Source organism: Patiria miniata, unplaced genomic scaffold (assembly GCF_015706575.1).
Source record: "Patiria miniata isolate m_02_andy unplaced genomic scaffold, ASM1570657v1 HiC_scaffold_14, whole genome shotgun sequence".
Lineage (NCBI taxonomy): Eukaryota > Metazoa > Echinodermata > Asteroidea > Valvatida > Asterinidae > Patiria > Patiria miniata.
Window position 1 is genome coordinate 1,134,043 of NW_024037052.1, and position 16,093 is coordinate 1,150,135.

At 39.1% G+C, this 16,093-nt stretch overlaps 1 protein-coding gene across 1 annotated transcript; it reads right to left on the minus strand.

Moving 5' to 3' along the window:
* Window positions 1-931: 931 nt before the first annotated feature.
* Window positions 932-14,450, minus strand: LOC119722189 (coiled-coil domain-containing protein 77-like). Its single transcript, XM_038192236.1, has 6 exons — window positions 14,395-14,450; window positions 13,011-13,214; window positions 9,502-9,533; window positions 7,794-8,013; window positions 4,252-4,404; window positions 932-3,279 (listed from the first exon to the last, which is right to left on the minus strand). Exons 1-6 carry the CDS (start codon window positions 14,434-14,436, stop codon window positions 3,133-3,135), a joined length of 798 nt encoding a protein of 265 aa, XP_038048164.1. The 5' UTR covers window positions 14,437-14,450; the 3' UTR covers window positions 932-3,132.
* Between the last annotated feature and the right edge of the window lie 1,643 nt (window positions 14,451-16,093).

The following is a 16,093-nucleotide window of genomic DNA, read 5'->3' on the forward strand; positions in this document are numbered from 1 at the left end:
ATGAGATTGATCAGTTGACATTCATGACATTGAATTGTATAGATTAGGGATAGGCAATGTGGCAATATTTATGAGGTTGGTACCTAGACAGGCTTGTAGGGGCATCAAGGTCTGCATATGCAAACCGCCCCCCCCCCCCCCACACACACACACACAAAGAAATAAAATCCACATTTTTGCTGAATATTTTTGTGAAGTAATTTGGCTCATCTATTACTTTCACCACTGCCTTTAAAAGATTACCTGCAACCATGATGCTTCAACTGAATAAAAATGACATAATAGTGCCATCCAGAGACTAATGTAATCAAGCCCCCCCCCCTTCCTTGAGTTTGTCAAACTGCAAGTCTTACCCAATTATATGTTGGTCTGGTGTCTTTACCCCCCCCCCCCCCCCTCGTGCATACATGCCTGGTATTGGCTCAACTGTGGCTTCTATTAGTGATTTCTTGATTGGTCAAAACATTCAACACGGTGGCACTGTGTGTAACAAACTAACAGACATGTATGTTGTACATATGTGCTTATCTTCAACCAAATTTGAATTCTTATACTGATAGGTTGATACATGAAACAGGCATGCAACTCAAAATTTACAAGAAAAGGAGGAAATTCCAAACCACACAAGCCTTTGTACAGTATTTTTCAAAAATTGTAATGGCATTCATGAGAAGAAAAGAAAGAAGGAAATCAGCAGATCCAAGGAAAAATTGCATGCCTGATGGCAACAACAGTGTTATTATCCCATAATGGGCCACACTGCACCACACAACGCAAGACGCTTGCTGCACGTACGTATGTGGTAGATGAAAGCTGAAACGTGACGACAGCGTGCACGTAACTGTGCATGAAGTGTGCTGGAAGATGAATTGTTAAACCCACTCACACTCATGGAACACACAAAATAAAGCGCTTGAATGCCAATCACAAATTTGTTCTGAAAGCTTGCATAGATCCTTTTAATATTCTACATTTAATTCCAAAATCCTTCACCATAAAAATAAAGTCCTTAAAATAGCCAACTTATTTTAAAAAGTATTTCACTGCAAAAATTCCAAAAGATATTAACAGTTGCATAAAATAATCTCTCTGTTCAATCCTTACTGCCAAGCATATCAATAGGGCTCACTCAATGACGGTCATCTCTTGATTGCTTATTTTACGCAATCAAGCACGCATTGCGCAGTGTTAAAAATGTTCCAAACACACGCGCTTCTTGCTTGAAATGTGTTTGAAATACGACACAGCCGATGTGCGTTATTCAGTTGATGCTCAAAATGTTGATGCATGTGGCTGGTCTGTAGGAAATGACGTCATTTGAATGAGACCTATTGATATTGGACACCAATATAAGATTGTATGGTAGAATACATGTGACTTCATTGCATACACTACTTTGTACATCTCTCCTACATTAGAACAACATGCAGGACATGACCCCAATACATGTACTTTTTGTGCATAGTTAATTGGAATAACAAGCTTGACACAAATGTTTGGAACAACAAATGGGTATTGAAGGACAACTTGCAAACTAGATGGTGAGAAGAGGGCACTATTTACCATTCTGAAATGAACAGGACTGTTCATGTAGTCATCGAGGACAAAACGTGGACATCTGCGTTTCTGCTGTCAGAATAGCAGATTGAGTATTTTTTGAATGGTTCATTTTGTTCTGCTTTCCCGCCTTTGTGCTACCATAAATGCAGAATTTACTGTTTAATAAAATCCACTGTAGTGCTTTTATGCTACCTGAAATGCAGATTTTGCTTTTCCTCCCTTGCTGGAGGGAGAAAAAGTGGACATCTGCTTTTCTCTTGTTCAAAAATCAGATCAAACCGTTTCTGACGTTTCCATTTCCTGCTTTTGTGCTACCCAAAATGTATATTTTTGTTTTTTGCTTTTCTCATTTCTTAGAACCAGAAAAGCAAAACGAACCTTTGGTAACTACCATTTGTATTCTGCTTTTGGTTAAAAGGAAAATGAAACGGTGCTTCTGAGAAAAATAAGCACCGTTTCATTTTTCTTTGAGTGTAGGTTAACAGGGTTTTTTAGGCGTTCCCCCTTAAAGAGCTTCCACATCACAAAGTTACAAAATGAAAAATGTATTGTCGGAAAATGGCCATACTTCTGTTATCTGCTCTTCTGACAGCAGAAAAGCGATGTCCACTTTGTGTCCTCCTTGGGCCTTACCATAGTGTACCCAAAGTATCGCATTTGAGAAGTCTTTGCTGTGCGCAGTAAACCCATATGTGAGCTGCACAAGCATTACTTCAATAACATCTGAACATACTGGCATGCAATTTCAGTAGTTATTGCCTCCATTTTAAACAGATTCAATTTCAAAACATTGACTATTTTGGCAGTATACATTGCCCCCACAATATAATGGAGCCTTTTCATGTCAAGGTTCCTGTGAGATAACAAATACAACAAACTCTCTCCAGTTTTAAGTAACCAAAGTAACTGTACATGTGGGCATTGTTATGTTAGTACTGTTACTATTCTACGCAGAACAACCGGCCATTCGTACTAAAGTGACAAAGTGACATCAGTTCTCACGTAGCACATGAACAAAAAGGAGCCTTTTTCTCTAAATGTTTGAAATCGTTCACAAGAACAGCGAATACAGCAGCTGAACTATCAGCATGCTAGCATCGGTGGATTTATAGGATCTCCTCCAACTGTTTCTAATCTTAAGTTGTCAGACAAGTCAATTATTAATAACATCAGACATACATGCACTGTTCTTGTGAATATCAGATTTTTGACCCAGGGTGGCAAAAAGGTTCACTTTTTCTATTCACTTGGCACAATAAAATGTTTATGCATAGGCCTTGGTGGGAAAGACAATAGCAACGAAGTCCTATGTCCAATTTGATTGAAAGTTTGATAAGGTTTCCCTGTATTCTCAAGATGTACAGTATCCACTCAGCTATAACTTCAACAGGTAAGTTGTTATGGATCTAACTTAAGATTTGGAGCAATTTTGTTTTTGCTTCAAAAAAAAAAACCCAAAAGGCACAAATATCACAAGATCCTATGCATCTTCAAACAGAGAATGAGGCTTCCCAAAGTTATAAGTCATTTGATCAAATGTGGAGACACAGTGAGGGGTGATTGTGTGTATTACTAGAGATTCCTGAGGTCTGTTTCCACGCCATAGATCAGAGCCTTGAGTTGAAGTAGCTCACTCTGCATCTTCTTTGATCTCTTAGCTGTCTGATGAATATTATGCAGCATGAACATATCACCATCTTCCCCAACACCCACTGTCACCTGTTCAGCATGGCAACAAAACAAGAAGGGTTTACATTACAAAGCACTGACAATGATCCAGGGCTAGGGATGTAGTTGATTCCATTCACAAGTCCACCACAAGTCCAGACACAAGTAATTCGTGAGTCCATCACAAGTCCAGGCACAAGATACACTGGATGCCTTTGTCAAAGCTCATTTGAATAGCTTGTGAGTTAAATTGGTGTTGGAGGACTTGTGGTGGACTTGCAGGGACTAGTGATGGACTCGACTACATCCCTGCAATGATGTCCTTGCAATCTTGATTTCAGTGACAACATCATTATGGACTAAGATGACATAACATCTCACTAACAGAATCTGCTTCTTGATTTAGTCAAGAGCACGTTTCATGGAATGCACCATTTTACTTTATATAATCGACATACAGATCGTTGTCATTTGATTGGTGGAACTCACATCATGTGGCATTCGTTATTGCTCCCATTCACGCCGGGGCTCAAAAAGTCCCATTCGCCTATGGGGAATGGGAAATACTATTGAACAGTTAGGATCATTCTTGTTCCATGACGCAGTTGTATGCAAATGCATGCTGGTGTGCGCGTTTAGCATTGCACGTAGCCAGCGTTGGGTTCAAACATTTTCGTGAAGGGGTGGTTTGGAAGAGAAAAATACATTTTCAACCAATTTTATATTGAAATAAAAGTTCAAATATCAAATGACAAGGATCTATGTGTCAGTTATATAAAACAAATATAAAAGTTCGACATGTTTTTGTACATGGTGGAAGTGTGGCCTTTATTTATGGAGGTAGTCCAGTAAAATGGCCACATATGGGGCTAAGCATGACCCAGCCTTTGGGGTACTTGTTCGCAGTGTCCGCACCACGATCTGCATGAACTGCACTATAGCTGACCAACATAGGAAAGTAGAAAACAGCAACGGACAAATGCAAACTAACAACATGACTGACATGAACAGACAATACTCCACCTTGTAGAGTTGCTTCTCAACATCCTTGAGTTGGTTTCTCAAGATTCGGGTATCATTCTTGAAACCTTCTATCTCCAGATTCCGTCGCTTCTCCATGGCCTCATACCGCTGGTTCATCAGGTGTAAACGCTTAGCAAGCTTTTCCGTCTTATCCTGTGGATAAATAACCACAAGAATGAATGGTACTAGAAACAGGTTTCGGCAATAGATCAGAAATGGCTTAAACTTTGCATGAGCAGTTGGTACTGTTTGAATATCAGAGTTTATTTTGTTCACTTTTCGATAGCAATCAGAACAATCCACTGAAGGGAATTTGAAGTCGGAATTCTATTTTTGATACATTTTGGTACCAACAAAATAGGATTACATAATAATCCTGTTTTAATCCTAAAAATGTGATAAATAGTGATATGACAGTATTCTACCAATACACACACACAAATATGTACTCATGCCATCAGTTTCTGTCATGAGTAAGTATAGGTCATGAAAAACTGACTGGACCTTTTTTTTTACGTTTTGCGTAATTTGTTTCGCTTCAGTGACTTCTAATATTTCAGCCTTCGAAAATGTCCTTCCGTTACCGAAAAAATACATATTTTTAATTTATTTTCAAAACTTGCAGTATGAATGCAATGAAAGTTATTGTGCAAAGCAAGTTTAGGTAGGCCTTCAATATGACATTATAACTGACACTGCTGTACGTATCGTTTTTTAATTACAATTAATTAAATCCCGTCCTTCCGTTACCAAATTGGTAACGGAAGGACGGTAACGGAAGGACAAATGTTATTTTTATCAAATGTAACGACATTTGTGCTCATGTTTGAAAAATGAAAATCACTGCAACTACATGCATGTATAATGCGCATTGAAAGGACATTCATGTGACCCACCTTCACAAAGCTGGTATGAGCAGGGCAAGGTGTTCATTACAAAGGATGGCACAGGCATATGTATAACATGTACATGTACAATGTACATGTATGACAATGTACCGGTACTCATACATGTATGGAGTTGTTGCAGAAAATCAAATCATTAAGTTGCTGCTATCACCATTCATGGACAATAGAGAAAGATACAATTTCTGTGAAGCCATTCCAGAAGCAAATTAAGTAAAAAATGAGATGGCAGAAAGTACCAGTGCTATTGGGCACTTTCATACAATTTACATGTGTAAGACATGTGAGGTGCAATTTTTGACAAATTAAGTTAACAACTTCAGGCTGGATGTTTATAAGATAATTATTGTTAATACTCTAAATCATTAAAATTTGATTTCAAACACTGAATTTAGAGTTCAATTAAAAGCAACACCTAAAACATTTTTTAAAGCACAATGATTCTGAAGCCATCAGTTCTACCTGTAGATGTTTTTAATGTACATGTAAGCTGGTCGCCCCTGCCCCCCCCCCCCCCCACCTTAGGTAAACCACTGAACCTACTGGTGTTATTATTAAAAGTTGTTGGTGAACATGTAACCAATATACTCAAGTGCTCAAATACTGTGTATTTAAAACTTTTAAGGATTAAGGTGATGGGTTTGAAGTCCATTTCTGTAGTTGTCTTGTGTTCGTGAATTATGTGTTTTTGGTTGTTTTCATTTTTCATTTGTTATCATTAATTAGCAGGCTTCTATCTTTATCTCAATAGTTTCTTGGGTATAATTATTTATGCCAGGTCTGCATATTGTTGATTTCACATTCAGTTACACATTTCAGCAATTTATTTCACTTGTATAATTAGTGTAAATTCACATTTTATTCATGCTATAATTGAGTAAACCTTTTGTCCTTCCGTTACCGTCCTTCCGCTACCAAATTATAATCCACTTAAGACATTGTAATTATATCACCGAAACACTTAAAGTCAAATGAAAGGTGGTATAGTATAGATAAAGCCGCAGGGATTCCATTTCCTACCTTTGAAATATAATTGCCCCATAAAATTCACAGAGTTTATGCAAAACGCGTGTAAGTTGGAAAACCCTCGTCCGTTTTACCGTCCTTCCGTTACCGACCTCATTAATATTCATAATTCATTAACGAGAGGTATGCATGCCCCCCAAAAGTGTGGAAATTGAAGGTAGCATTATAGCAATACCATTGTGACATTTGCTTGCTGTAACTAATAACAGTGGCTGTGATAGGCACATTTGAAATTTTGTTTAATGAGCGAAAACGTCCTTCCGTTACCGTGGAATTGCCCAAAAGCAGTAAAAAATTCTGAGCTCTCCATAGGTTTGTGCACAAAAATGGACGCACCCAGCAGTGTACATTCTGTACAGTAAGTTAAGTCTCTAGTCATTTTAAGCTACAGTCCATCATTTGCAGCTATCCAAAAAGTAACTGATGTAATTATCGTTGAAAAACATACTTGGTTGGTTGACAGTACTAAATTCTCTCTGAAATTATTCTTTCTGACATGCTGTCGTTTTGAAGAAATCAACAAAAGAAGGTCTTCAGACGCATCGTTGGAAATTTCTGTTAGTAGTTCGCTTTTTATTGGCGAAGCACGCACAAGCGTTGACACGATGCAAACGTGCGCGCAGTTGCCTTAATTCATCGTATCAGTGCATGACACCGCGTAGCTGCAATCGGCTCAATGAGAATGTGTCTCAATTCAGGCCCAATTCAAAACATGATTCAGCAACATGATTCAGCAACTTTTATTTGAAATCGAGATCCGCAGGCCCGGTTCTGTGTTTTTTTTTGTCCCGTTCTGTTCACAAACTCATCTATGTTTCAAGTCACAGACCATACAGGGATGAAACTGGCCTATGGGGAAAAAATCTGAAAATAGGCCGGCCAAAATTCTGTGTCCGAAATCTGGGCTGCGCCGCAAGTACACATACGTACTATATGTACAATAAACTTCGTGTTCAATTTCTGGACATCGCCTCCTTTTTTTCTTTTACATGTACATGTAGATCCAAATGAAATTTTACGATGTGAAAAATGTTCAGTGTTTCCATAAGATTAAAAAGCCCGAATTAGGGTTGGAGTTTCTGACTCGTAATTAAAGAAATTCACATCTTACTTGAGACACGGAGAAAGTCAAGGAAAAAGTCCAAGACAACAAGTCCACTAACGCATGGTAGGTGGAACTGGAAAAAGTTTGGCATTAGGCCTGCCGTCTTTTTCGTACAACAACTGCCGGTGAAATTTGTCTTCTATGCTCTCCTCGCCTTCCTCAAGATTTTGCATGGAAGAGATCGTCAGACTAAAACCACCACGTTGCAATCATTCAGTATCATTTGTACAACACTGAATAAAGTAGATCTGCCAAAGTCCAAAATGCTCCTTATGTGCGATTACCCCAATAGTTTGATTGCAGCTTTTGAGGGGGCCATTCAGTTGTGACTTTGTAACAAGATTCTTTTGTTTTGCTAACTTTTGAAAAAAAAAATGATTTCTGAATGGAAAAGTTAGTTCTTTTTTTAAAGCAATTCAAACGAATTTGCTTGAAAATGATCATTATTGTATTGTATTTAACTTGAAATGATTTCTTTGTGCAGGAAGCTTCTCTATAATGCCCACCTCAATTTCCAAGTTCTGTGTTTGTCTCTCTTCCAGTGCATGATCTGAGATGACTAAGACGTCATCTTTGGAGACATCTAGTTGTTCCTTACATCGATCCAGCTCCTGTAGTAGACGGTCCTTCTCTGCCATCCAGACTCGCTCCTGAGATCGTCCTTCATACTTCAGCTCTAGATAGTCCTTAGTGCTGTCATACAACATCTGCTGTGTACGATGTAACCTATTAACAGAAGAATGTCCATGACAAGTGATGTATGATGGTTGAACAAGGTAGCTGAATAAAGGATACACATTCTACTTTTGTTTAAAGAACGGTAAGTGTCTTATTAGTCATTCATAAGATTTCATTTCATTTTGCGTCGGGGTGATGTAAATCAAATTAGGTTTTGCCCTTCACCGACATATAAACACTGTTATACTCTCTGTGTTACCTCCCGAGTGAAAGTTGAAAAAATCATCACAGCGGTTACCCTTGACCCTCTACGGGAGATGTTGGCCACTTGACCACCGAGCTAACGGATCAGTTGGCTGGTTCGAACTATCGATGTAGACATCTGCACTACATTCAGATAAAGACATCTGCAATAGAGTGATTTCCAACTTTCAGGGAGGAAACACACTGAGAATACAGTGTTTATACATCGGTGATGGACAAAACCTAATTTGGTTTTATTAGTCAATTGACTCATGTAATTTCAGCAAGCACACACTGCATATGCCTCCATGTTATTTTGGCAAGATGTGTTGGCAACATACTAGTGTGGAAAGACTGTGGTTTCTAAAATAACTAAGATCAAAGTGCTTTACATTATTATTACCCCTGATCATTGGGCCAATGAAACATTGCAAATACAATCTCAGCTTCCTGTGGAATATGGATTTTTATTCACGAGAAAGTCATTTTAGTCATGTTCCCTGACAGTATTTTATAAACTATTGAATAGGATGGTGCCAGACTATTTTTGCATTCTAGCCTCACTTTCAATTTTTATTTTAAATGTGGCTTAAAAACATTAGGGTATGTTTAACAACAAATTTAAATTTTCATTAAAGCAGACTGGTATTAATTTGTAATTAATTTTATGTCACTGCTTTAATTTCTCTTTGCAAGTTCCAATATGAAGATTTTTACCTCGCTTTCAATTTAATATAGTCGACTCCTGAATAAAGCCCATACAGCTCGGTGTAGTCATTTCGACGCAAGGTAGCTAAAATCAATCACAATTGCGATCTCTGTTCTCACAGGTACCCATTTATTCCTGGGTGGGGCGAAGCAATGAGTGACAAAGTGTCTTGCCAAAGGGAACATGCACCATAACCCAGGCTGGCTCGAACCCACAACCTGTAGAATTACCCACAGACAACGAGTTCAAATGCTCCAGACCATGAGGCCAGGGCACTCCACATATTTAGAAATGTTTTGCCAATTCATGCAACAACACAAACACCAGGTAATATAATCTATTTGAAACCCCTGCCCGTTGTCCAAACTGCACACATGTGCATTTATCTTTATTGGTACCTTCAAGGATGTAACTGGGGTCCAAGTTGCTGGAGGGCCTAAAGGGACCTCAGTTTCTAGTAGGAGGCAGTCTTTGAGCAGAGGGGTCCATGCCCCTCATCCTCCTCCCCTATCATTAGCTATGCCACTGGGCACCTTTGTCAAGTTCATTTAAGATTATAAGGAATCAATGAAGGGAGTTCCTACTTTTCATTGAGGGAGTGAATCTTGGAGCGATCTCTCTCATCACATCACAGTCTGCATCTCTTCCATCCTGACCCTGCGATCCTCCAGCAAGGCTTCCGTCTGCTCTCTAGATAGCTCAGCTTGTTCCTTCATCTGAGATTGTAGAGCTTCAATCTGTAGCACAGACTCTGACTCTCTGGCTCTGTCGTGCCTGCTGCTGGTCTGAATCAGGATTGACAGCTTTTGGGCTGGGCGCTGTTGGACTTAGAATGAGGATTGGAAAATATTGATGGATGGTAACAGGATCAACCTGCTGGTACAGACTCGGACAAAAGAAAACCCACATTTTGGAGATGATCTGATCAATTATCGTGATTGAAGCAACTTTACTTTTTATTATTTGTTTCCATTGAAACATATTGCGCTTTAACCAAAAGTAAAATTTAAAATTAAAGTTTAACCAATTATTCATTTTCATATTTGACATCGTTCACGCCATCTTGCTCAATTTAACAGCAATTCATTTCATTTTTAATTCAAACCACATAAATTCAAAACAGATCTTCATAGAAAAATAAAATTGGAAAGTATGACATTGAAACATAAACACTTTCAAACATGACACGATTAATTCAATAAATATAAGTAAACATTATAAGTCATTCAATAAAATAAATAAAGTATAAAACAAAGTCTATTCTAATTTCTACATGTACATTTGTATATGTATTTAACAAAAAAACCCACATAAACACCATTGCATACACTGCAAGAAAAACGAAGGTTCCATATTGAACAAAAAAGGTTAATCAAAAAAGTAAGTTACACAGATTCGTTAAAAAACCACAAAACTCAAAGCCAGCATGTGAACTAAAAAAAAGATCAACTTATTAAATACCCTACAATTATGAAATGTCAATCATCAAAAAGGAGTATTGGAGCTCTGGGAAGATTATCCTTCAAGGCCTTACAGGTACATTAGCTGTCTGTATGTTCGACTATGATGTTCCATGGGGAAAAAAGTTAATCAAAAAAGTATAAAAAGTTAAACAGATTCGTAAAAAAAAAAAAATTAAACAAACTAACAATTACATGAAATGAAAGGTCTACATGTATTTCAAATTAATAACTTCCTCACTGAACAACATTTTTGTGACATATTGAAATCCTTCATTGAGTGTGATTTAATTTGGTTTATATTATTTGCAGGGTTGTAGTTGAGACCGCATAGTCCGAGACCGAGACCGAGACCAGCCCCTTCAAGGCGGAGACCAATATGGTCCGAGACCGAGACCGAGACCAAGACCGCTGATAATAAATAACAATAGTCGAAATAAAAAAACAAGACACGTTATTATAGTTGAAACTTGTAACCTTTCTATTCACAAAGATTACAGACCAAAATTTTGACCAGTGGCAGTGTTGACAAATTGATACATGACACGTTACTTGAGCAAAAAGTAGTTATACTTAAGAAATATAATGGGCTGCACCCAATCTTGACAAAAGTAAAAGTTAAAGGTAGATGTTTCATCTGTTATAGGAACTCGGATCCTAAACTCCACAGTCACCCCTTGGTTTCAGCTATGACTTCTAACGGATATTTAAAGATGCAATTTTAATTTTACATTGTGCCTCTTTTTTTCCTTAAATAAATATAGGACTTAACTTCTAACAAGACTTGTGTACATGTACTTGATTTTAAAAAATGGGAGCTAGAAAATGTTGAATCAATTTTTAAATTTCTGTCATAGAATGTGGACTTGTACATGTAGACCCACAAGTTGTGAGGTGGTAGCCAGTATGTGCCAGATATGGATTTTTAATTTTTTTCTGAACGGGATTTTAATTTTTGAGGAATAATGGGGTACTTCAAACTGAGCAGCCAGAAAATGGGGTCTCATCATACACTCTCATGGCAACAGTGAGTGGTAACTGGTAAGAGTGTGTGAGTTCAATGCTGGAAAATCAGGTTGAAATATTTACTTTTTCTTCAAAATACTGTCCCAAATTAAAGAGATCATTGTGTGGGGTCGAAAATATATAACTAATTTGAAGCACCTCATTTATTATCAGAATACAAAATGCAAGTGATTACGCCCACAGGGGTGGGCTAAACTACACAATCCCCAAAAATGGTTGACCCTTATTGTATAAATTGTTAGAAGTTTATACTTTGCTTTATGTGCCCGACTCAACAGATAAATGCCGAACTTGTTCCAAATCGTTCAGTGACTGGAACTGCTGCAGCTTTACATGTACTTTGGAGACTTTCCAACGTGCTGTCAAGTCCAAACCGACCGCGATATATAACAAGCTTGATCTACGGGCTAGCAAATGTTTTAACTATTAATTGTACTGAACGAAGTAAACAAAAAGTAATCGATCAAGCTGTAAAAGCTACATATTGCCGGTCTCAACCCGAGACGAGCCAAAATATCGAGACCAAAGGGGACCTAGCCCCATAAATGTGGCCTATTTACTGGACTGCCTCCGTAAACATAGGCCACACATCCACATGTACAAAAATCTTGATTTTCACATTTAGGCTTAGTTTGTAGTTTTTTTTGCTTTAGAAGCATACTCACCCTCTTTACAGGCTAATCAGAAAGTGCTGCCTTTTTCAGATGTCTAATTTTTGTGAAATTTCATTTTGAAATTTTGATACACAAATGTAAAAATGAATCTGGAAATTTCACGAAAAATATACATCTGAAAAAGGCAGCACTTTCTGATTAGCCTATAAAGAAGGTGAGTATACTTCTAAAGCAAAAAAACCTACAAACTAAGCCTAAATGTGAAAATCAAAATTTGGCTCCGTCGACACGATTTTTGTACATGTGTGGATGTGTGGCCTATGTTTACGGAGGCAGCAGTAAATAGGCCACATTTATGGGGCTAAAGGGGACCAAGACCGAGACCAAGACCGAGACCACAGCTTCCGAGACCGAGACCAAGACCAGCAAAAAGTGGTCTCGAGACCGGTCTCGAGACCTACAACACTGATTATTTGGCACACACCCACAAAAAGCAGATGAAAAAGGAAAACATTGCACATATCCATTTCTTCATGTGAATGAGTAATAAGAGTGCAAAATCAATGTAGTATAATCAAACAACAAAACTAAAAGCCCCATTCTGACCAATATAATTACCGAATATCTTCACTATATAAGCACTATTAAGATGACCTACATGTATAAATATAATCTCTGAAACTAATGATTAAGTCATTGTTGGGTCTGAGTTGGTCGTGCTTGGGTCCGAGTTGGTAGTGGGTCCGAGTTGGTCTTGGGTCCGAGTTGGTAGTGGGTCCGAGTTGGTAGTGGGTCCGAGTTGGCGTGGGTCCAACTTGGCATGGGTCCGACTTGGTTTGGGTCCGAGTTGACCTGATGCCATTTGGCTAAGTGGTTATTCGGCGAAGTGGTAATTCAGCAAAGTGACCAACACCCGTGACAAGCTCAACACACTAATCCAGATCAGCTAATCACTATGATCCATGCAGTGCAGAACATTAGCTGAGAGCCTTAGTCAAGACTTAAAACATCTTCATCAGACAATCCCACGCACCTTTTTCTATCTTCCAGTTCTTGTATCTTCAGGCGGTCATTTTCAGCAAAGAGCCTTAAGACATGATCTCTCTCCTGGAAGAGATAAACCTGCATGTCACTCAGGGCCTTCTGGAGCTCAGCGATTTCTTCCTCACGTTGGCGTAACTCCCATTCAAGCTTATGCTAAACAACAAAGAAAGGGACAAGTATTGTTGTGCTACATGTGACTATGATTTGCAAGTTTATGAGTTGTTCCATTGGAGTAGTGGTAATTTGTACATGTACACACACTGACATAATAATAACCAGAGAAATTTGAAAAAAAAAAACAGTATTGTGATTGAAAACATTGGACTATTATTCAAAGTGTTTATTTGAAATCTTATATTTCCCTTTACTTCCTTAATCCAATAACACTTTTACAAAAAGTAACAAATGATGTCACTGTAAAACCTGGTCTTGAAATTGGTTTAAAAAAACCCATTTTCTAACATCTAAGGGGAAAAGATACTATAAAGACCAGGGACAACATTACCCATGCAACTACATGTACGGGGTCTTGACTGATTGATAGATTGCTGTCGTCTTGGATATGTGTCAGAGCAAAACGGGGAATTTTTGTGGGTCATTTTTGGCAGAGTTGGGACAAACTTGACCTATTTAGTTTGTGTACATGTAGGTTACTCAGTATGTAAAGAATGTAAAGAAGCGGAGGCTGATTCCAGAAGTAATGTCATAGATAGAGGGCAGGCTTTTGATTTTTTAAGGGAAATTTGGGGGTAAAATGATGATGACAGAACGGCGACAACAAGCTTCCCAAAAATAAAGATGGCAATCACCACGCAATGTACCGTGCGATCATGTACCATGAGTCTGAGCATGCATGGCGCGCTGAATCGCAAGGCCCAAACAGCACAGTAAATTTTAGTCCAAAATTTGGGACTCTCAATACTGTGTATGTATGAGAGTCCCAAAACTTAAGGTATCCATATCGTGCAAAAGTTTGTGCTGCATAATAAAACCAGTGTGAATCAAATTTGCAAGCTTCTTACTCACTACAGTTTCTTCAATAATCCCCCAAACTTCTGCCTCGCAAAGTTGCTGTTGTGAGCATTGCATCACCAAAAATTCAGCTTTTAATTCTAATTTTGCAGAGAGTTATCGAAATCCTAGCCCGACTGCGTCTGGCCGTACAGTACTATCGCAAGCTCTGTAGTACGGCCAGACGCCCAATGCTTCCACAGAGACTGAATTTTTTTGGCCGCTGATGTAGCGATTTTGCTACAGATTTCGATCAAGATTATCTTTTCATCCAGGACACAAATTCCAAAGTTAAGGTTCTTAGTCGTAGAGCAACTCATACCTTTTCGAAAAAACGTTCTTTTGTCTCAATATTTTCATCCATCTGGCCAAAAGCCGACTTTTCAGTCATCATCTTCCACAAACATCGTCCCGAAAATGCTCCCCCATGCGATTTCAAAATGGCGGCCGCGCTGTAATGTATGCATTATGCGAGCGCGCTTGGGCAAGATAATGAATATGCATTATTTAGTTCATGACCTCGTGTTTGTATGGCCAGCCGCGCCGAGTGTCCGACAAACGTCATAAACTATGATGCATATTCATTACCTTGCCCAAGCGCACTCGCATAATGCATACATTACAGCGCGGCCGCCATTTTGAAATCGCAAGGGGGAGCATTTTCGGGACGATATTTGTGAAGATGACTGAAAAGTCGGCTTTTGGCCAGATGGATGAAAATATTGAGACAAAAGAACGTTTTTTCGAAAAGGTATGAGTTGCTCTACGACTAAGAACCTTAACTTTGGAAATTTGTGTCCTGGATGAAAAGATAATCTCGATCGAAATCTGTAGCAAAATCGCTACATCAGCGGCCAAAAAAATTCAGCCTCTGTGGAAGCATTGGGCGTCTGGCCGTACTACAGAGCTTGCGATAGTACTGTACGGCAAGACGCAGTCGGGCTATCGAAATCCATACGTGAGACATCACGTTGATGTGTACTGCAATGCATTGTGCAAAAAGACTCCTCAGCTATAACATTATTATCGTGTAGATAAAACAGCGCCCTCTTGTTGATCTGAGTGAATGCAAAATGTTTCATTTTTTAACAGAGGGCGCTATGTTCATTTGGCCATCGAATAAAAAACAAGTTAGCTGCAAGGCTCTACATACACCGGGGGTCAGACAAGACGACCGTTGAGACAACTCGACTCGGGACAAGTCACCCGTTGAGACAACTCGACCGTTGAGACAACTCGACCGTATGTGCGATAAATGGAAAGACAAGTCGACCGTTGAGACAAGTCGCCTCGCATGTTTTTGGGCCTAGTTTAGGGGATAGTACCGGGGATTTTGACGGCGGCTGATCGCCGTTTGGGAGTTATGACACATAATAGAGCAGAGCCGATATAGCACAGCATGATTGTCCTTGCACATCGTTCGAATTTGCCGGGCCTGTGCGCGCATCTCCGGTCAACCGCGTGGCCGTACCGTGCACGTGCCGTGCACGTTAGCTGTCTCAACGGTCGAGTTGTCCCGAGTCGAGTTGTCTCAACAGCCGACTTGTCCCGAGTCGAGTTGTCTCAACGGTCGACTTGTCTGACATTCCATACACCTACCCAGAATACATTGGGAATCAAACACACATTTCCAGAGCATGGGGATTGACGTTGATGCATGGTTTTTGAACTGCCAAAAACTTGCCTTAAAATTGGATTTAAGGTCTCAAATTTCGCAGGTGACATGCTTGCAACTATATCATTTTAATGTATGTGTTGTGTGGGCATTAATTAGCCTGCCTAATGGTGAGTAAAAAAACGTCAGTAGTAATTTTGCACGTTTTTATGCACTCACGGTCATGACGGTCCCAGTCTGAGTAAATTTGTGAGTAGCCTACCAAAAAGTACCAAATACATTCATTCAAATATGACTGTCTACCCAAAAGTCGGCACAATTGCAGAATACCCCGCCACTCGATCTATCCACCTCGTAGCCGGCTACGAGGTCACGGCTGATTGACCTCAATAAACATTCTCAGCGC